The sequence below is a fragment of the Bos javanicus genome, chromosome 11 (genome assembly GCF_032452875.1).
Source record: "Bos javanicus breed banteng chromosome 11, ARS-OSU_banteng_1.0, whole genome shotgun sequence".
Lineage (NCBI taxonomy): Eukaryota > Metazoa > Chordata > Mammalia > Artiodactyla > Bovidae > Bos > Bos javanicus.
In genome coordinates, this window is record NC_083878.1 from 21,484,096 (window position 1) to 21,507,878 (window position 23,783).

At 34.4% G+C, this 23,783-nt stretch overlaps 1 protein-coding gene across 3 annotated transcripts in view; it reads right to left on the reverse strand.

Annotated features, from left to right (window-relative positions):
• Positions 1-23,783, reverse strand: part of SOS1 (SOS Ras/Rac guanine nucleotide exchange factor 1) — a 127,770-nt gene that overhangs the window by 49,620 nt on the left and 54,367 nt on the right. For 2 of the 3 annotated variants that reach the window (XM_061432137.1, XM_061432136.1), the window contains exons 3-8: positions 20,270-20,401; positions 18,043-18,207; positions 16,274-16,483; positions 13,231-13,374; positions 8,464-8,574; positions 8,291-8,389 (exon numbers count right to left, since the gene is read on the reverse strand). In XM_061432137.1, the coding sequence (XP_061288121.1) occupies positions 8,291-8,389; positions 8,464-8,574; positions 13,231-13,374; positions 16,274-16,483; positions 18,043-18,207; positions 20,270-20,401 (861 nt within the window). The remainder of the gene's footprint in view (positions 1-8,290; positions 8,390-8,463; positions 8,575-13,230; positions 13,375-16,273; positions 16,484-18,042; positions 18,208-20,269; positions 20,402-23,783) is intronic. The other variant, XM_061432139.1, reaches the window with a different exon arrangement.

Genomic DNA, 23,783 nt, shown 5'->3' on the forward strand with positions numbered 1-23,783 from the left:
GGGAAGCCCCCCAAATAACCAATGCAACCAATTTTTAAACATGCCCAATATTCAAATTGTATTTTAAGCAGGACTTAGCTATTTTTATCTTTAAATTTAGTAGAATACATTTTCTAATGTTAGCGGCTCTCTTGCCTACCTGTGGAATCTGAGTTGCAGCCCTTCACTGTATCCCCTCCTATTGTCACAGATAACAAAGCCACAACAAATACTGAAGCAGAGCTATAAAAATGCAAGAACTTCCAGTAATGGTGGTGCAGTAGTCTTGAGAACCATCTGCAGATAACAATTATTCAATCTAAACAAAAAATTAAAAATATTTATAGGCACTGGAAAACATCTAAAAGAGAGCATAAGCCAGTAGTACTATTGCTCTTAAAAAGTTACAACTAGAAAGTGTACAGTTGTGGGATTAGGGTTTTCCCCCAACCTCCCATGATAACAGTGAGGAAGAACGAAAGGAAGAGTTACAGGCTAGAGCTGGAAGACAGCAGAATAGAAGAGGAAATGAAGGGGGAAATCTGGAAGTGAATGAACTACAGAAGGTTGAGACATAAAATCTGAGAATAAATTCTACCCAAACATCTGGCTGACTGCTAAACTCTGAATGCATGAAAAGACTCCAGTGAAGTAATGTGGCAGAGACCAAAGAGAATCTACTTTTGAAAGACAGTGCTGTAATGGATAAAGTTCTGCTTTTCTTAAACTGAGTTTACTTCTCAAATGTACATAGCTCAGACAGCGGAAAGCTGAAGTCTTACTGGTTTAAGATGTTAGGAAACAGAGCCTGAGTCTGACAGAGTGCATGGAAATTAAGGGGGAATCTGAAGGTGTAAGTGAACCAGAGACTGTACCCCCAAATCTCAACATTATCTCTGCCCAAACATTTAGTCTGTCAAGTCATACATGTGTAGGGAAGACAGGAGAGAACTAGGCTAAAAGAGTAGCATACGGAAATCCTAAAAAGTGAACAGAGATATCAGCTGCTACACAACACAGAAGAGACAAATTTGCAGTTGAGGCCTAGGTGGCACAGTGGTAAAGAACCCACCTATCAATGAAGGAGACGTGGGTTCAATCCCTGGGTCGGGAATATCCATGGAGTAGGAAATGGCAACCCACTCCAGTATTCTTGACAGGAAAATTCCATGGACAATGGAGTCTAGTGGGCTACCGTCCATGGGGCTGTAAAGAGTCAAGACACGACTGAGCACACACACACACAAATCAGAAAAGTTAACTGCCCACTAGAGTAAAAACCCAACAATCCAAAACAGAGCAAAAGACAAATCCACAAATGGAACTCCAATAGTCCTCAACACAACAGAATCCAGAGATGTTAGCCAGCAAAAATACTGGGAAAATGTGACCCATATTTGAGGGAAAAACCCAGTTAGTAGAAACTGGCTCCATGTGGCCCAGATGTCAGATTTAGGAAAGACTTCAAAGTAGTTTATGTGACCATATTCAATGAATTAAAGGAAAACATGGTCTTCTTGAGTGCTCAGATAGGGAGTCTCTGGAAACTATAAAACAAAATCCAAATGGAAATTCTAGAGTAAGTATAATAACTAATAATTCTATTGACAGAGCAATAGAAATTACCACTTTGAAGAACAAAAGAAAAATGATTTAAGAAAAATGAATAGTCTCAGAGACGTATGGGACAACATAAAGTAGTTCTACATTGTAACTGGCATTCCAGAAAGAACAGAAATGAGAAAAATGGCAGAAAAAGGAATGCTGTAAAAGCAAGTTCAAAATCTTAAACAGAAAGGATTTTAAAACTTTAAACAGGAAATTAACCCTAAAAAATGTTAGGATAATCTCATTTATGAAATAAAATACCTTTCAAAACCATTGCTCTGTTCTTATCAAATAGAAAATCACCAAAACTATAAATGTTCCTCATAGCAGTTTAGTTGATTTAAAATTTTAAAAGTAGAGTAAAACATAAGTCAGCTGTTTGTTTATAATTGTTCCTGAATTATACTATTTTATGTTTAACTTTAGTCATCAACATCTGTGGTCAGATATACCATTTAGCTCAATGCTTTGAGTCCATGGTTTCTGGAAAAGAATCTCTAAATTTACAAAGCTAGTTCAAAGGAATGGAAGCTAGACAGACCTCTTCTGGGCTTATTTTTGTGATACTCAGAGAGAAGCTATGTTTTCTAAATCTCCTCTTATTGCTGGTATTAAACATTGGCATATGGGCAGTATAAAAAAAAATGGTCTGAAGCATACAGCAACCAGATGGAGAATATTGAAAAAAACTACATAAGAAATCACCTAGAGTAGAAGATGTTTGATACTTTCCCGCTCCCCTAATGAAAAAGCAACAAACCAAAGCCATTAACAAACGCATACACGGTGTCTGTAGCAGGGGGTCTGCAGAGCGTATTTCTTTACAAAAGAGTTTCTGGAGCACTATGTGAAGGCCACTAAGGGGTGTTTAAAGTGAATGATGTAGCACAATTTATATTTGCCTTTTCCATTTATATTATCCTGAAAAAGAAACAAAACAAAACAAAACAAAAACCTACTCTGGGAGGAAAAGTATCTCCTATTTTTAACATCCCTCAGTTCCTAAGTTTTCTATTCACTGCACCATTCAGATCTAAGTTCTTACCTGTAATCCTTTCCCACAATTCTGTACTTAAGCATTTGGGACTACAATTTTGGTACTATTTATGATGTTAAAGGGAAAAGTTAAGAACTATTCAAGTCAGTACACAAAAATCGAGGAATATTAGGAAATTAAATGTTACTATGTAACACAGGAAGCATCTAATCATATGAGCATTCAGATTACAATCTTTAGTGTCTCTTATTTTCTAAAGTAAAGCTTGTGACCAAGACAAGCACTGCACTGTTATTAACGAATTAACATCCATTGCAATATTTACTATTCTATTAGTTCTTAATCTTATCTAAAAGCAGAGGGTTGTTATGACGTGTTAAAATTAAACCTGGAAATGTTTTCTCTCAATTATTTTGCTCGTCTTGCACTTTTTATTATCAGTGAAACCTAAGAATGGAGGTTTTAAGTGTTAAATTTTATATTATTTTTTTTTTAAGGGAAACCATACATGATAACCCCAACCTCAGTTATGTACATTAGTCCTACTCAGGTGATTGTTAGTAATTCTGTATCCCTGTGAATTTTTACTATTTGAAAAATACTGCAATTGTTGGTTTTTCACTAAATTGCTGTCGGACTGAAATTAAATTTTAAAGTCTAAGATCAGGAAGCAATGATTAATTGGCCTATGCAAAAAATATATTTTTATGGGTTTAAGCAAGTCAGTATATACTAGAGAATCGGAAAAACAAAAATGGATATAATTTTTTTATAGTATACCAAAAACTAAATGTAATGGGTTGAACTGTGTTCCCTCCAAAGTCCTAACCCCTGGTACCTTTGAACATGATGTTATTTGAAAACTGGGTGTTTGCAGATATAATCAAGCTGAGATGAGGTCACACCGGATTACGGTCTGCCCTATATCCACTAACTGGGTATTGTATGAGAAAGGAAGGAGAGATTTGAATGCAGAGGAAACAGACAAGAATGTAAAGATGTGAAAAAGAAGACCAAGGCAAAGATTGAAGTGAGGGCATCTGTAAGCCAAAGCCTGCCAAAGGTTACTGGGATACACCAGAAGCTAAAGAAAAGGCAGGAAGGATTCTTCCCTAGAGCCTTTAGAAAGAGTATGGCCCTGCCGACACCCAGAACTGTGAAAGAATAAATTTCTGTTGTTTTTAAGCCACTCAGTCTGTGGTGTTTTGCTCTAGCAGCCCTAGGAAACTAATACGCTAATGCATAAGTCGCAATATAGATTTGAACCTGCTTTTGAAATTAAGGGAGACAATTTATATCTCCTAGGTTATATGTATCCAGTGCACTGGAAAAAGAATAGGTAATTCTCTAGGGAACTGATTTGCTCAAAATCATCCTGGATAATTTTTTCTAACATTTGTCTGAGTTTACCTTTAGAGGATAAAATAATATATTTAAAGAACAAAGAAAAGGTTACTATTTTTGCTGAACTGAACAATGTGCTGATTTGGTAACCTTCAAAATACTTAGCCCCAAGAAACAACTCTAAATTTGTTTAATACAGCAAATTAATCTTCACATAGAAAAATCACATTACTGGAGCAATAAGGTTTTCAAAAGGATACAAAGGAAGTTGTTGTTGTTGATTTTAAATGAACTTTAATGTGAAAAAGTTTATTAAAGGTTTCAAAGACTTGACTCCTAACTTGGGCGGGGTGGGGGAGGTGGACGGGTAAGGGAGTTACTTCCTTTTTCCAGTTTCAGTGGCATTAAAGTCATACTATCAATAACTAAACTTTTATTTTCTGAATTTGTAAAGTTTAAGACATTCTAAATTTCCAAAGTAAATGTAATTATATACAATTTACAGGTAAACTATTCCTACAAACATAAATTCAAAGGAAAACTTACCTTATTTTTGCTATTCATCTTGTAACAAGCATTTATTAAATGTCTAAATGCCAAACACTACTAGGCAAGAGAATTCAAAAATACATACGGTTTAGCTCCATTCTAATGACAAGGTAGACAATAAAAATGAGACATGTTCTATAGAGACATAAAGAAAATTAAGCAGCTTAGTCAAAGGATCAGCCTAGAGAAAGGGAAACTTGACAGGGAATCAACATTTGAACAAACTCTTTGATAAGCGGGAATTTCTCAGATGAAAGGGGATGGTAGAGGTAGAAGAGAAATTCCAGGGAAATAGAAAAAAAGATAAGGAATTCTGAACATATTTGACATTTCCAGGGCTGCTTGGAAATTTTTTATGGCTAAAGCATAAGGTAAGTAACACCAAGTATTAAGAGATGAGGCTGAAAAAAGCTAAAGAATTTAGACTTTGTGTCCCAGTTCACAAGGACACTAAATGCACTTTTCAAACCAAGAGTTCCCTGAGATACAAGACCTTATAGGAAACTGCTACAGTAACCTAGGAAAGACATGCTGAGGGTCTGGACTAAGGCCATGCCAGTGCAACAGGGGAAAAGACTGGATTTCAGACTCATTTGTGGAATCAAACCATGATGCTCTACAAATAAGGGAGAGAGAAGAATCAAAGATGGCACTGAAGCTTCTGGTGAAGGGATCTGAGCTGATCAACAAAGAAATGGAATACAAATTCCGGCAGGCATGAAAGGGAGGTAAGTGGTGAAAGACAAAGGGAGTAAAATGTTAGTTTAAGTTGAAGATAACCTACAAGACAAGAAGAAAAGTCTCCAGTAATGACAATACTCGGTATTTATATTTTTACTGTATGTTAAGTACTTTTACATACACTGAACCCAGTGAGATAAGCATTTCACAGATAAGAAAACCAGGGCTCAAAAGGTGAGGTGACTTGTTGCAGGCTACTCAGCTAGTTGGCTACCAGTCTAGGATCAGAAAAGAAACATCAGACTCCTATCTAGTCCAATGAGCCTTCAAAGATCACTCCATGCCATAGATAAATTATTCCAATTGTCACTGATGTCTTAAGATTTTGCTGTTCCCTGCTGATTTTATTTAATCATTGTTGAGTCCAAAATCACCAAGTCCACATTGGAACTTGGAATTATGGCAATACCCAGATTAAAAAAATTTAGAGTTAGTGAGAATCATATTGTTGGAAAAAAAATCTTAAGACCATTAAGTGTTAGAAGGTCTTTCAGTTATTCTGATGGAAGAACGCTATGAAAGTTTTCCAAAGCAACCGCCAGAAATACATTACATTTTTTAAGGGTTTCATGGCCTGTTTGGGTTTCCCTGCTGACTCAGCAGTAAAGAATCTGACTGCCAATGCAGGCGATGCAGGTTCAACTGCTGGGTCAGGAAAATCCCCCAGAGAAGGAAATGGCAATTCACTCCAGTATTCTTGCCTGGGAAATCCCATGGAGAGAGGAGTCCATGGAGTCACAAAGAGTTGGACATGTCTTAGTGACTAAACAACAACAAATGGCCTAATTAATTTGGGAATTAACTGCTTTAGACTGTTTTATATAGATTGCTTTATTGCACAATTTTACAAAGCCTTTAATATTCTAATATATACAGAACATTTCTAGGAGTGTAATTAAGGATACAGTTTTTCCCAAATATACTTGACCACTGAACACGTGGAATCTTAGTTCACTGACCAGGGACTGAACCCAGGTCCTCAGCAGTGAGAGCACGAAGTCCTAACCATTGGCCCACCAAGGCATTCCCTCCCCCAGACTTTTAGAGTATCTTATGGGACCAGCAGTCCATAGAATACACTTTGAAAATACTGCTCAATAAAATAATTTAAGCAACATACCAACAAATAGAAATGAAAGACAGTAAACACAAATAGTACATCAGTGCTGAGAAGGCAGAATAAAAAGGAGTGATGACAATTTGTGGAATTAATTGGGCAAAATTTCCTGCCCAATATACTGTTAAATTTGCAATGAAATTTAGGCAGTAATATGAACAAGGAATACAGGTGTTTACCAGTAGAAACCTTTAAATTGCTGATAGATACAATTATAAAATAAAAATTTCAATACAATAACTTAAAATTTTTTTTAATTTAATTGCCTATATTTGGGGAAGTAAATAATTTCTTTTACACTATTAAGATAGGTTTTAATAGCCTTCTGAAACTTCATCAAAGCTTCTTGTTCTTACTTATTGATTAATGACTGCTTCAAGGTTCATACGGTCTTTAATCCTTCAGAACTTCATTACAGTCTCAGGTAAAAAAATCCCATTATTAGAGATGCCATTATGAAGAAAAGGTCTATATAATAAACTTGTGTGCAAATGATCCATTCTGAGACTATGGTTTGTCATTCTTTACAAAGAATGATTTTATACACCAAATGCTTCTTCTTGATTATCCTCTTAAAATAATCATCCTATACTACTGGGCTTCCCTGGTGGCTCAGACGGTAAAGTGTATGCCTACAATGAGGGAGACCTGGGTTCGATCTGGGTCGGGAAGATCCTCTGGAGAAGGAAATGGCAACCCACTCCAGTACTCTTGCCTGGAAAATCCCATGGGCAGAGGAGCCTGGTAGGCTACAGGCTATGGGGTCACAAAGAGTCGGACACGACTGAGCAATTTTACTTTACTTTGTACTACTGAAGACCATAAATTGTATTCTGTTTGCAGCCTAGAATAGAGAGCTGAGAGCTCCATAACTCTGCCTGGTGATTAAGTTCTTCAACTTCCTCAGTCCTTTCCTGATTCAAACAGTCCTGCTTAAGAAATCTAACTGAACTCCAAGTTCCTACAATGTAGAAAGACCTGGGAAGGATGAGAGTTCCTTCAGTTTACTACCTTTAGAGGCTTTCTAGTCCATTGATTCATTATAGAGAGCCCATTTCTTCATGTACTCCTGTAAACTATACACCTGATTTCTAATAATACATGCTCCATAACAACATGATACTAAATACAATTTTTCTTTAATGAAACATTTTTTTAAAGCTAAAGAAATAATAATAGTATTAATGCATATCATATTTTGTCTTTATGGGGCTAGTTCATTATAGATAAATAAAATATCTTTATTATCTCATTTATTTAAAATTTTTGAGAAAACTTGATGTTTTTTAGGATATATTATCCATAATCCAAAGCAGACATCATTAGTTACATAAGATATTTAAAAGTAAATCACTAAGTTACACTATTGAATTATAACTTATACAGACTAACGTTCCCCTTCTCCCTAATTTCAGTGCATAATAGGAAAAGAGGGGAAAAAAGCAAAATCCTTTCTTTTCTGTCAGTACTTTTAAAATTGAGTATTTTGAACTATAATCAAATGGGAAATTTTTTACTAGGATTACTATAGTTTACTGTATCTAAACTAATAATAAGTAGTTTTTATAGACATAGTTGCAAACTTAAACTACAAAAATTAGGTGATTAATCTTCTCCATTACTTTGGCATTATCCAACATGTGGTCCCTTATCTAAGTCCCTGAATCTGCTGAGGTCCCAAGATGGAGACTAGGATGCACAAATCCAAGACTGTTTCCAAACAACTGGCCATGAAAGCAAGAAGTGCACAAGATAAAAATATCTGATGACTGCTTTAAAATTCACAATTAAAACTGGAGAAAACATGCATTGTAGATTCATATATAATTGTTCTTAACTAGAAAAAGAAAACAGATATAGACATATTCATGAGCACTCACATAATGATTCACAAATAAACTGGTTAAAAAACTGTATCAGACTTGAATATTTTCTAAGTAGAAGAGTCTTCTTACCTTCAGAAGTTCGAAGTAATGCAGACAGTGGTAAACAGGGGCTAGAAGTAGCCTGGGTAAAACATATTGAACAGCTTCTTTGAAACCTTCGCCTATTGACTACAAAACAAAGTGATTTAATTTTTAAGTTTACTTTACAGGCATCTTATATCTTGATCTAAAAATTACTATACCTGCAAATAGAGCGCTGCTCCAGGCTTTGATAACTGACTAAGGAAACGATCGTGAAAACCAGGTCGTAGAATATCTCGAGCATATGATTCATATGGATCAAATGCCAGTTCCTTAAAAAACAAAAAAGGTAAAACATAAATAAATCTTTCTCTATGGTAAAGAATAAATAACCTACCTCTATAAACACAGAAAGATTAAATTATGAAGACTTCTATCACTGTACAATTACATATTTTTTTAAAGCCTCAAAGCAAAATTACATAGCTATTAATTTTACTAGAGTAAACCTAATATTCTCAAGTAAGAAAGAAAATGAATTTTTTTCTGATGAGTAATGGGATTCTAGCATATTATGACACCTCTCACTAAAGGATTCCAGTAGAGTATTATGAACAAACATATGGGGGCATTTGGGATCTGGAAAATGAAATTTAGTCTGAATAATAAAGAGCATAGATAGCTATAACCAGATAAAGTATACACATTTAGAATACTGGTGCCAAGCATTTATTTTCTCATGATTACTCCTTAGTGGTAGACTTACTTTCATATCCTGCAAGCTGAAAGTAAATTGTTTATATCACCTAAAATCCACTGTTACAGTTTTCACAAAACAATTAATTTAATTCAAATTGCCAAAAAATTTTACCATCATCAATAAACCAAACAATTCGAAAGGTTATAATCTACTAGTTCTGGTGATTTCTGAAGAAAAAAAGTGAGCATGTATTGTGATTTTTCTCAGGAGGTAGGATCTCCACTCTCCTCCATCCTGTGCCCTATTCCAGGTAAAAATAAAAACACAAAACCTCCAAACTATTATGAAAATAGTGTTGAAGATTCTAGCAAGAGCTCAATTTTATGAAGGGTAATTCTAGAATGAGGAGGAAGAGGACACCTAGTGGAGGAATGAAAAAGAAGTTAGGAGTGAATGACAGAAAATGCGATGTTTAACTTACCCTGCTATTTCTCAGACTTATTTTTTTAAGGAAAGATATATATATATATATGTTTTTTATCTAGCAACTATATTGAACCTACCTAATAGTTATAACAGTATACATTTTTCTGGATTTCCTATGTAGACAATTATGCTGATTACAAACAGAACAATTTTATTTCTTCTTTTCCTGTCTTTTGGCTAGTATCTCTATTAGGGTGCTCAATGTAAGTAGTGAGTGGCATTCTCCTACAACTTAGTCATTAAATGTATCTTTTATAGGTTTCTGATAGATATCCTTTACTAGATTAAGAAAGGTCCCTTCTATTCCTACTTTGGCCAACATTTTAAAGAAATTTCTGAATGACTTTAATTTTCTATGCTTTTTCTTATTTGTTGAGATTTTAATGATAATGTGAAATATATTAATTTTTTAAAAACTTCAACCATTTAAGATATGTCATAAAATATACCCTAAGATATATCATACTGGACACAGTGTTTTAGATTATAAAGAGCTTCATATTTTTCTTACATTATTATTCTTTCCCAGTTTTAATAATATATGTATATAATCCTAAAACTGAGTTGCCTTTTGTGTCTCTATTTTTGATCTTCCTTAAGAATCTATTTTAATATTTTAACAAAAATCTTGCATATGTTTATTGGGCTTACTTCTGAATACCTTGTGGTTTTAAGACTCATCCGCCATATTCACCTGACCTCTTGCCAACCAACTACCACTTCTTCAAGCAGCTTGACAACTTTTTGCAGGGAAAATATACTTCTACAATCAGCAGGAGACAAAAAATGCTTTTCAAGAGTTCATCAAATCCTGAGGCATGGATTTTTATGTTACAGGAATACACAAACTTATTTCTCATTGGCAAAAATGTGCTCATTGTAATGATTCCTATTTTAGTTAATAAAGATATGCCTGAGCCTATAAGTTATAATGATTTAAAATTCATGGTCCGAAATAGCAATTAACATTTGCACCAACCTAGTATTTCTATGTCTCTGTTTTGGGTATATGTCTTATAAGGGCTTCCCTGGTAGCTCAGCTGGTAAAGAATCCACCTGCAATGCAGGAGGCCCTAGTTCAATTCCTGGGTTAGGAAGATCTGCTAGAGAAGGGATAGGCTACCCATTCCAGTCTTCTTGGGCTTCCCTGGTGGCTCAGATGGTAAAGAATCCATCTGCAATACGGGAGACCTGGGTTTGTTCTCTAGGGGGCTACCCACTCCAGTATTCTGGCCTGGAGAATTCCATGGACTATATAGTCCATAGGGTCGCACATAGTCGGATACGACTTGAACGACTTTCACTTTCACTTATAAGCTGCATAAAACAGACCTTAAAACAATTAAGTACTTTCTTTAAATAGGCAAGTTTCAGCAGTTTGTGCATACTGAGTTACTAATGTAGTAGCATGACATAATTGGATTTATTTGTATCATACTGTACAGTCGGCCCTCTGTATCTGTCTTCCACATCTGCTGATACAGAAGACTAACTGTCCTAGACCATTTTATATGAAGTTACTTGAGCATCCACAGATTTTGATATTGGAAAGGGGATTCCTGAAACCAATCCCCCAAGAATACTGAAGGATGACTGTATTTTGTTTTCATTACCACTGCTTTCTTTGTTTCATTATTTTTTCCTATTATCGTAGAAATGATTAAAAATTGTTTCTATAGTTTTTGTGCACTGTTATAGGTAGTATTTCTATTATTTGGTGATTTTCTTAAATGTTTCAAAAATCAAATACGGCTTGCTATTACTTATAAATTTTTTCTAAATTTTAAAGCGAGTTTAAAGTTGTTTAAACTTTACATTCTCTTTCCCTGGTACCAGGTTTTCCCTGATAGCTCAGCTGGTAAAGAATCCACCTGCAATGCCAGAGACTCCGGTTTGATTACTGAGTCTAGAAGATCCCCTGAAGGGATAGACCACCCACTCCAGTATTCTTGAGCTTCCCTGGTGGCTCAGATGGTAAAGAATACACCTGCAATGCAGGAGACCTCGGTTCAACCCCTGGGTTGGGAAGATCCCATGGCGAAGGGAACAGCAACCTACTCCAGTATTCTTGCCTGGAGAATTCCATGGACAGAGGAGCCCGGTGGGCTACAGTCCATGGGGTCACAAAGAGTTGGACACAACTAAGCGACTTTCACTTCCATGGGTTTTCACTTTCAAACTTTCAAAGTTGTTTAGTTTTTCTTATCTTCTGAAGACAAGCCCGAATCACGCACTGAGAAGTTTAGTTCACCCTTCAAGTTAAAAAAAAAAAAAAGCATTCTGGTGTTAAGATTATGCAATAGCTTATAAAATTTACTACTCTGTTTCCCACCATTAGTTCTTGTATTCCTTGACTTTCCTCTGAGTACAACTTTCCCTCTGGCTGAAGAACATCCTTGCTTTTGAGTCTGCTGCTGGGGCTGCTACTGCTAAGTCGCTTCAGTCGTGTCCAACTCTGTGCGATCCCACAGACGGCAGCCCACCAGGCTCCCCCGTCCCTGGGATTCTCCAGGCAAGAACACTGGAGTGGGTTGCCATTTCCTTCTCCAATGCATGAAAGTAAAAAGTGAAAGTGAAGTCGCTCAGTCGTGTCCAACCCTCTGCGACCCCATGGACTGCGGCCTACCAGGCTCCTCCATCCATGGGGTTTTCCAGGCAAGAGTACTGGAGTGGGTTTTGAGTTTAGTTATGTATATTCCTTTTTTCTTTTTATACTTTATGACTTTTATGTGTTTAAAGCAACATTGAGGGGCTTAGTGAAGCTTAAACTCAGCATATTATTTTGTCTGAAAGTCTTAATTTGTTTTATAAACTCAACCCTGAGTTATAATAAAAGATACAGTTGATTTTAGAATGAGAACAAAGCAAGAGTGAGAAATTTCAGAATGACAATCAATGCTAACTTATTAGGGCTAACTTGTATATTTTAGCAGCTGAAGTATCAAGAAGGTTACCATTTTTCTACCCCTATGATCATCATCTAAACCTTAGACTTGATTTTCCTATTCTAAATAATAATGAACTTGTTTAGTTGCTAAGTCATGTCTGACTCTTTTGCGACCACATACACTGTAGCCCAACAGGTTCCTCTGTCCATGGGAGTTCCCAGGCAGGAATATTGGAGTGGATTGCCATTCCCTTCTCCAGAGTATCTTCCCTACCCAGGGATTGAACCCATGTCTCTTGCAGTGGCAGGCAGATTCTTTATCACCATGCCACTAGGTCCTGGACTTCATTTTCTTTTTCTAAATAATAATGCACAGTTATCATATATTAAGTAGCTGTATGAAGGTGACTAGCTAAATATTTCAGGTAGGTTATTTAACTTTCACAAAATCCCGAGTCCTATTATTATCCTTATTTTACAAATATAGATAGGGAGGTTTAGAGATGTGAAGTAAATAGCCCATGGTTACATACAACTAATAAGTACAAGAGTTTAGACTGAAACATAAGTAGCCTGACCTTAGGTCCAAGTTCTGTGGCCTCTTCATTGATAAGATAGCCAATTAAGTGTGAACTGTGGGATCTGAAGACAGCTTTGGGATCTGCTTGTTTTTATAAAGGATGAGAGACTCCTTTTTTTCTAAGTTTTATGAAATAACAGAAACAAATGCTGACAGTGACCCTTTGAGGAAGGGGCAATACAGTTGAGCAGCTAACAGTTAATGTCTATGTTAGCTGGAAATAAGAATTCATATTCCAATTTTTATTCAAATGTATTTGAATTAAATCTAGGCCTGTGAACTGCATTTAGGCCTTCTAGATGCACGATTTTTTGGTGTATAATTAAAGTACTCACCTCCGCTAAGTCTTCAAAGCAGCTTCCTACTAATGGATGGGGACTGCCTTCATCTGTCATTTCCACAGTATCTTCTATATGGCCCAGTAATTTTACACTAAGTTCATGTATATCCACTATACGACTAAATATATTTTCTACATCCTGTTGGAAAGAAAAACATATTAATTCAGTTAGGTTGTACAATAAAAAATTTATTTTGAACAAATAAGTCATTTTATAATCATGAAATTTAAAATGGCAGATACAGTGAAAAATTTTAACAACTTTACAAATACAAGTAAAAGACAAAGAATTCTTTTTGCAATGAAGTACAATTTGTAGGTACATTGCTCTAGGTCACTGGTTCTCAAGCCTTCTGGTCTCAAGAGTCCGTTATACTTTTAAAAATTATTGAAAACTCTATTTGCTTACTATATTAGAAATTATTTACTATTGCCATTTACTACACTTACCATATTAGACATTAAAATCAAGAAAATTATAAAAAATTTAATTCATTTAAAAATAACAATAAATAGCACTTTTATGAAAAGTAGCTAGTTTCTCTTAAACAACCAAAAATCTTGGTGAGGAGAATGGTACTGCTTTACATTTTCTAACACAATCTCTAATTCCTAGCTTAATTGAAGATAGCTGGCTTTTCATGTATATTTCTGCATTCTATCTCTTGTGATACATTGCTTTGGTTAAAGCATATGAGGAAAATCTAGCTTTAAAAGACATGTAGTTGGAAAAGAGAGGACTATTTTAATAGTCTATCCAAATAATTGTGGATACTTTCCTTTTCCTGCATAGTTATTTTTATGGAGATACAAGTTATATATCATAAAATTCACTCTTAAAATATACTATTCAACGATTTTCACATATTCAAAAACTATTCAATCATTACTACCATCAAATTCTAGAAAATCATCATCCCCCCTAAAAATACTGTATCCATTCTTCCCCTGCACACCCACTCCCAGTCTCTGGCAACTACTGATCCACTTTCTTTCTCTATGTATTTGCCTATTCTGGACATTGCATATATATGGAGTGATTATCTTTTTACAGTATTACACAAGTCAATATGTAGCTTCTTAAAGGTTAGTTGCAAGGTAGAATCTGAAACTATATAAACTTTGTATTGTTAAATTAAAATCCACTGGTCTATTCCGAACTTTGAACGGATGTTTTGCCCAAGTGTGATTTTGTAGTGGAACTGCTAGGTAGTATGGCTAATTTATGGTTAATGTTATATGAAATTACCATATTATTTTCCTAAGTATTTATACCAGATTACATTCTCACAGGTAATGTGGGAATTTTACATTCCCAAAAGCAGTTGCTCCACATTCTTTTCAACATCCAGTATTGTCAGTCTTTTTAATTCTAGCTTTTCTAATGAGTATCCAGTAGTGTCTCATAATGTTCTTAATCTGCATTTCCTTATGACTATTAAGATGTGTGGGGGTTTGGCTCAGATGGTAAAGAATCACCTGCAATGCAAGAGACCCGGGATCCCTGGGTCAGGAAGATCCTTCAAGGGAACTGCAACCCTCTCCAGTATTCGTGCTTGGGAAACCCCATGGACAGAAGAGCCTGGCAGGCTACAGTCCATGGGGTCACAAAGGGTCAGACATGACTAAATGATTAACACCAGTGACTACTGATGTTGGTCATCCTTTGACATGCTTTCTGATCACTGTTGTATCTTCTTTTATAAAGTGTTGAATTTTTTGCCCATTTAAAAGTATCAAGCTGTTTTTCTTATTACTGAATTGCTGAATTTCTTTATATGTTCTGAATACAATCCTTTGGTTAGATGTATGTATTTGAAGTAGCTTCCACCAATATGTGGCTTATGTTCTTATTTTTCTGATAATGCTTTTTGAAGAGCAAAAGGTTTTTTTTGTCTTAATGCAGTCTAGGTTATTAATTTTTAATTTTATGGTTCTTGATTTTTTGTGTCCTAAGAATATCTTTGTCTACTCTTTATCTCTCTTTTTAAACAACTTCATTAAAATATGATTTATAGGCAATGCAATTCATCCATTGAAAGTAAACAATTCAATGGTTTTTACTATATTTACAGATTTGTACAACTCATCATTTACTCCTTTATTTTTTAATGTTCACTCATTGTCATAACAATGACTGAACATTCCGTCTCAGCCTCTGTTGTGAGTACCACTTCTCCATCAGTCATCCATGATTATGTAGGTACAGTTTTAGAAATTACTAGAATGCAACTTCCTTAGACAATCTCAGCTATTCTTCCTTAGTACTTTTCCGGGACCCAATCAGGTTGGTTTGATTACTACTGTAAGATCAGTAATCCTTTCTCTAATTTCCAGTTATTGGCTCCTTCCTTTGTGCTCCCCAAAATACTGTTGTCATACTTCTGTTATGGTAATCAGCACATAGCACATTAGCACATACTTCTGTTATGGTAATTAGTACTGTATTGCAATTTAGAGTTGACATCTCTGTCTTGACTAGATTGTACTTGAGAAAAGTAAATAGTTTTTGATTTATCTTGAATCTCCATTGCCAAGTATGGCATCTAACAATATAGGCAGCACTGATGCAGTGTTGGTTCAATGATGCAAATGAGTCAAATTAAACACAGAAATCTTCCACCTAAACAAGATGCTTTATTCTCTGGAACTCGTGGAAGATTCTGTGAATTCATTTATACTTACATAATCAGTCTAGCTTAGATTTTGTCTTTTAATTTCTGGTGGTTAATCAAAACTGCTGTGGCTGGGGGAGGGGAGAGAGGCTCAACAGGGAGCAGATATATGTATAACTATGGCTGATTTGTATTGTGTGGCAAAAACCAAAATAACGTTGTAAAGCAATTTCCCTCAAAATTAAAAAATAAATTAAAACTTTTCTGGCAACTTCATTTGTGATCATAGTCATGATAAATTAAACCCTACAACTTTTAAAAACTGGACAAATTAGCAGTCATGAACTATACAAATTCAAATTTGAGTGGTCATGTAAAATTAACAACACATGTAATGATATACATTCACACAATGATACTTACATTAGCTGAAAACAATTTTGAATTGGAGACAAAGGGCTCTCTAAAAACTTTTATAATTAAATTAAGTTCCCTTATGTATTGTCGAATTTCTGCCATAAATGCTTTTACCAAATCATAGTAAGTCTGCTCTCCTGAGGTGGAAGGCTCTTCATCAGTTAAAGATAATATATTTATATCTTCCACATCTTGATGAAACATATCCATTAATACCTGCATAGTCAGAGATATAAAAAACTATAATAAAATATGAATCTATAGTCAAATTTGAAGTTAAACAAAATCTGTTATTTGAATACAGTTCTTAAATGACAATAAACAGACACACAATAACCTCTTCTTGGATATAATGCTACTGCTCCCTCTACAGCTTCTCTAAGACAAAATTTTACATCCAGTATCACAAACTGCCTCTTCTAAGTTCTCTGTCAATACTAGTATCTGTCTGTCTGTCTGTCTCTCTTGTTAATCTAGTACTTCTATTTTGTTTCCAAATCTTGTCTTGGATTTCTCTCTTAGTTTCCTCTGTTTCATACCCTTGGCATCACCATTTCATTCCAGGGCCTCACATAACTCATATTTGAATAACTCCCAGGTTTCTGGTGATTGATCAAAATAAGTCCCATTTTTTTCCCCAAGAAGTCGTCTTCTCCTCCTCCTCCTCCTCCTCCTCCTCTTGCTAAACCTCATCTTTTCCCTCCTGTGTACTTCTACATCATTATCCCTATAACAATAAAATAAGATTTTACCTTGTATCACTTTCTGCTTGTTTCACAAATATAAGTACCCTTTCATCAAATCTACAGCCTCATTTTATGCTTCTCTTGCATCTTTTCTCTGTGAGCTATATACATACTCAGAAATATTTTATTTATCAATTCATTTAAAAGCATCAAATATTTTATATTCATTTACTCTTTTAAAATAAAATATTCATTAAAAAATAAAAAATTTGAAATCCTTCAGGTCAGGTGATTTTCACATTCTGAAAGAACAATAAATACTAAAATATATTTAACTGGATTAGGTAATCAGAAAGAATATTTCAAATCAATAACAGAAAAAAGGGGATGAAATACTTCATTAGAAAATATTTTCTTTTTTGAAAGATCATTTTTATTAAATAAAAATACTGAGGTAGTATATAGTCCAATGCTTTAGACTTAGATCTGGAGTTCAAGTCTAGGCTTTGAAGCATCTCAGAAAATTCTGAACCAATTTCTTTATCTCTGTGAACTTCAGTTTCCCTTTTATAAAATGTAGATAAGAGTATCTACTGTAGAGGGATATCTTAGGGACCAAATGAAATAAGTCACATACACGCTCAACTTTCAATAAATGTTTGCTCTTAATGTTATCATAGTAAAACCATACTAGCAGTATCTAAAGAAAGTTAGGCACTGAAATAAAACTACCAAGAGTTTAGTATTTGTACATTTTCAAAAATTGTTTTCAAATAAATCCATAATCTTCTAGTTCTTCCAATCCAAATAAAAACTTAAGAAGTTCACTAATAAGAGATGAATTACTGTTATTAACCCTACATGCAACAATACAGAAAAGAAAAGCTACATGACATATTTAAACACATTTTAGGACTCTATATATAAATTTCATTTAGATAAAGTGATATCTGGAGTTTTTGCTATTAGATTACTAAAAGTATAACCTAACAGACAATATACAATTTTATTCTGTCTGAGTAGTATGTTAGCACCCATTTAAGTCACAAATAAAAATATAAGAATAGAACATATAGATCAGTATCTTACCTTATCAGCACACATTGCCACTTTAATATCTTGTTTTGTAATTTCATAATGCCGTATATTTCGCACATAATTCCCCACCAGCTTTAAAATGTCTGCAGAAATGTATTCTAATACTGCTACTATGTAAACAGAAACCTGGTGGTCAATTTTATAACCTAGGACCTCCTGAAAAATTAAAAGAAAAGCACTTTTAAAATTATTTACTATAGATTTGACAAGCTGATTTAAAAAAAATGTATCCAGTTTAGCGTAACTTTTACCAAGGCCATTGTAAAGTGGTACATCTATGAATAATACACATATTGCTATTTGAAAATGTAAGGTAAGAAAAGGTAAGCCAAAATTACCTATGATCATGTAAAATACTTAAGAAGTACAGATAACTATAGAGATAATCCCTCAACTAGGAAGGGAAGCCCAAGTCTGTGGGAGGGGAAAATGCTCATTGTTATTTAATTCAGAATACCCAGAATTAATAATGACAAACAAGTTTCTTTTCCTTTAATTGGTATCTGGGAATATCTACTATCCTTATACCTCTATCCTTCTATCCAAAGGAACCTGGACTTCCTAAAAACTTAGTGGTACATTCCTGGTATCTAAGTTGTTTCTATGGAAAAAGAATTCCTGTTGTGTCCTGCTGGACAACAGTGGTTATTAAGGGCATATTAAATAGTACCACTATCCAATTTCAAAGAGAGTATGGGCTTTTGTGGGCCTGATCAATTTGCATAGGAAAACAGATTCTATTTTCTAAACAATCCAATTAAGGAAAAAACTTCAAAATAAGTTTATGTATTTTATAATAACCTTAAATGGAGTACAACCTACAAAACTTACTCACTACGTTGTTCACCTGACACTAATATAACTTTATAAATCAACTGTAAGAGAATCATAAAGAAGTGCAACAACTAATAGCTTAGTAATTTTCTGTAAGTTGCACTTAACATCCTCAGACCAGTTAGTAAGATACAGGCAGATATTTCTGTTCAAACAATAAAGGACAAAACATAACTTTTTGATAGTCTTAATCATACAAGTGTCCAGCCAGACTTGAATTTCCTAACACTATCACTTAGAGCCCTGTGAACTTGGACAAAAAGTTACTTAACCACTTTCTGCTCAGTTACCTCATCTACAAAGTGGGGATGATGATAATTAACTCTGTTGAATAATAAAACTTAGACATGATGTATAAAAGTATTAGCATTTTGCTTATATTATAGTAAAAAATTACTGATATCAGAAATATTATTAAGGTTTTAATTATTCTAATACCCATATTTTTAATGTGAGAGTTAATCAATGATGTCATTAAATAAAATACAAATAACATTATTAAAGTTTCCAGCAGTTATTTTTTCTATTAGTTCTGGAGAGATTCAACTGACTGACTAGACTAATAAAAATGACAAGTAAGACTACAGAGTAGGGCTTCCCTGGTAGCTCAGCAGGTTAAAAATCTGCCTGTAATGCAGGAGACCCCAGTTTGATTCCTGGGTCAGGAAGATGCCCCGGAGAAGGGACTGGCTACCCACTCCAGTAGTTTTGGGTTTCCCTGGTGGCACAGACAGTAAAGAATCTGCCTGCGATGTGGGAGACCTGAGTTCGATCCCTGGGTTGGGAAGATCCCCTGGAGGAGGGCATGGCGACCCACTCCAATATTCTTGCTGGGAGAATCCCTATGGACAGAGGAGCCTGGCAGGCTACAGTACAGTCCATGGGGTTGCAAAGAGTTGGACATGACTGAGCGACTAAGCACAGCAAGACTAGATAGTATAGGTGATCTTTATGGAATTTTTGTTCAAAGATGACACATGGCCCTATGGCAATCTTACAGAGGTCCCTACACTTCTAATGATGTGAAGGATTAAAATCTGAAGGATTTATAGGGACAAGTATGTCTAGCCAATAGAAAAAGGAGTTTTGCAAACTCTTTGAGGTTCTGGTAACATCTGAGATTAACAAAATTCACAATTATAACTTTCTTAGTCATTTCAATTTGATGATTACTGTGGGTATGAAACTACTTTAAATCATGTTGCTGAACATATACTTTCCTATTATATCATCCCTCCCCATGACATAAACTCCTGGAAAAACTAAAAAGAGAGAATGTCACTCTTCAGTTGACTCTATTATCCATAATATATATTTCTTGTGCTTGAAAATCATGGGTTTTATTTTGCTTTTAAGAGGCAAGAAGGTAGTATTTCAGCTTTACCTTTAACAAAGGATGGATTTTTTCTACTGGGAGAGATAAAGGGTTTCTTCGCTTCCTCTTTTCAATAGCCGATTGGGCATCAGCTATTGCCCACTTATCAATTGGATGAGGGAAACTTTTTTGAACACGTTCCTTGGAAAATAGGAAAATAAAAACTAAGCAACAAATATATTAAATAGTGTTCTTCACTTATAATTTACTTTTAAAAATCAAAGAATACCAAAAGCAGGTGTTTCACATGTGGTATAATTTATACTACAAACATACCTAAACTAAGAGACAACTATAACTGCCAAAGTACTAGTTTCTTAATTAGGCAATTAAGAGTCTAAATGCTCCTTCTATTAATGGGGGGACATCATATTCTGAATTTCTACTTCACCATGATAAAGCTGATAATAAGAATGAGCAGAAGCTATTTAAAACATTATTACATAAATTTTCAAGGAACAAGATCTAAGTTCAAAAAGCAAATATCTAAATTCAACTTTCATTTGTCCTTTCTTTCAACATCAATTATAATCTAAAATACCATTTTGCACTTGAAACTTGTAAGAATTGTTTTTCTTTATCCATCATGCAAAAAGGTACTTGATTTCAAAACTATTTGTAAAGCATGGAAATCAAGGTTTACATTAGTAACAGCCAACTTTAATACATTGTAGTTTTATCATTAGAGTCTGCATCTTCCACAGGTCATTAATTTTCATCACGATACTTCATTTTAATGTCTAGCACTCATTCGGTTAGAATTCCCATTCAAAGGTAAAGAACTCATGTTACTGTAAAAGCTGAATTTCCCGACTTTAGTAAACTAATATAATTCATTTCAAACAAAAGGTACTTTCAACCTCTGAAGTTTCTAAAATCCACTTTCAGGATACCATAATTACAACCAGTAGAGGTCACTACTACATAATTTTAACACGTATTTTGAATTGTTCCATATTTAGCCAGTAATATGTAAAAATTATTAGGTAAAATTACAATAAATGTAAATTGAAAGTCCTAGCAATTGCTATTGAAAAGATCGTTATGTGATATTCTGTAGGAAAAAGGACACAGTAACTCCAGGACATGTTATGAACAAATTTATGAATTGAGAATAGTTTAACCTACTCAAGTTTAATAAATTTTCTCTTCATCTAAGGCAATGTCAGCTGTCAAATGTTAGAAGTGATCATTTTAATTCTAATAAAAAAAATTACTGTAGTTAAAAATGGAGTTAACAAACTTTTTCAAATGTCTAGTTGAAAAGCTATTTGCTAGGATACTATAACCTATATAATAAAGGCAATACAAAGGCCCAAAATACTGGGGGAGTTTGGCAAGCGAAAAAGGAATAATAAAGGAATGGGGAAAAGGTTGGAAAGGAACGTTCAAAACAAGAATTCTTTTCCTTTTTTCCAAGTCACTACTATACACTTGCTAATCCAAAAATTACGATTAAGAGATTTTGGACTAACTTTACCATAATTCTCAATTAAAAATTTCATATTGATGGGTTTAACCCATGGTTAACTGAATAGGTATAGGTATAACCATGATTACAAACCTTATAATAGTATAACCCTATAGCTCACTGGCAGGCATGGAGGTGGGCAAACTTCAATGCATAGTAAGAAATAATAAATTCTTAATACATTGGAAAAGGAAATGGCAACCCACTCCAGTACTCTTGCCTAGAAAATCCCATGGACGGAGGAGCCTGGTGCAAGCTACTGTCCATGGGGTCGCAAAGAGTCGGACACGACTGAGCGACTTCACTTTCTTTCTTTAATACATTTTGCATCACACCCTTGTAATCACATACATAGTAAACTGAAACAAAGTTTCTTAAAATAAAACTTTCTTTTACTATAGGCAATGCACTGATTTTTCCTATTCATTTATAAAAATTTAGTTGGGCATAAGAGGTGATAACCGAGAGTAACACAGAAGCTGAACTCAACCTACCAATTCTAAATACACTTAACATACATCTTTGAAAAAAACAAACAAACCATTGGTAGAATTACAGAGGCAAACAGCAGGCAGGGGTTGAGGTAGAAGAGAAAGAAAACACAACAGCAATCCCTTCTCATCTCAATTTTATCCACCTAGTTCCAAGTTGATCTACTGTTTTGAAAAGAAGGGGAAGGAAAGTCTCAGGAAGGATAAAAGAAAAGGCAAGAAAGGGAAAATAATAATGATGAAGAAAACATTTTTAACTTATTTATTAGTATACTGCTAGACTGTTTGAGAAGTACTACCAAAGGTCATGGGAAAGACTGATAGGGTTAAAAAGATGCCTTGATTGTGAAAAAGGCCAGAATGAAGGAAATACTTTATCTCTTATCGTGGAAAATTTAATTATAATTCCAGAGCAAAATAAAATTTCTTTTTACAATTATCTTATATAATTTAAGGTAAAGAAGCCCAAGGAGAAATGGTCGATAAAAGACCCATGAATTAAAGTCTATTACTCTGCCACTTTCAAGATTAACAGTTTTGCTTTAAATTGAGACTCTCCACTTTGACTGACATTTAGTGGCCTTGGGAAAAATAAAATATGAAGAGCTAGGTTCACAATTCAGCTCTGTCTCATTAGCAGAACCTGTCTTTTCCTTTACATAATAAAGGTGCCTAGATAGATAATCTTGAAGATTAATTCCAATACAAACATTCTAGGCTGTATGAAAATTCTTATACATGCACTTGAGTGCAAATATTCAGACCTGGAGGCACTTTTAAAGTGCTATTAATAAAGGCTTAGAATGTGTAGGAGAATTTTTTTTTCTGCCTAGAAAGGTAGAAAATAATGAGAAATCACTTTGGAAATCTAAATGTGAGTGACAAACTTATTAGAAACTACAAAGATTCTTTAGGAATGAAGGAAAAGAAAAAAAGTTGAAAAAAAAAAAATGAAAGGAAAAGGAAAGCCAAAAAATAAAATTTAAGGATATAGTTCACAGGGTAAAAAGAAAATTCTAAGATGAAGGAAAAAGAAATAAAAGGGATTCAAACTGGGAAAAAAGTATTGTCATTGTTTGGCAATGACATCATACTATACACAGAAAATCCTAAAGATGCTACCAGAAAACTACTACAGTTCATCAATAAATTTGGTAAAGTTGCAGGGTACAAAATTAATACACAGAAAGCTGTTGCATTTCTATACACTAACGACAAAAGATCAGAAATAACAATTAAGGAAACAATCCCATTTTTATCACTGCATCAGAAAGAATAAAATACCTAGGAATAAACCTATTGAAGGAGGCAAAGGACCTGTATTTTGAAAACTGTAAGACGCTGATGAGAGAAATTAAAGAGGACACAAACAGATGGAAAGATATTCTGTGTTCTTGGATCAGAAGAATCAATACTGTCAAAAGATCATACAACCCAAGGCAATCTACAGGATTCAATGCAATCCCTATCAAATTACCAATGCAATTTTTCACAGATCTAGAACAAAAAAATTTTTTTTAATTTGTATGGAAATACAAAAGATCTCAAATAGTCAAAGCAA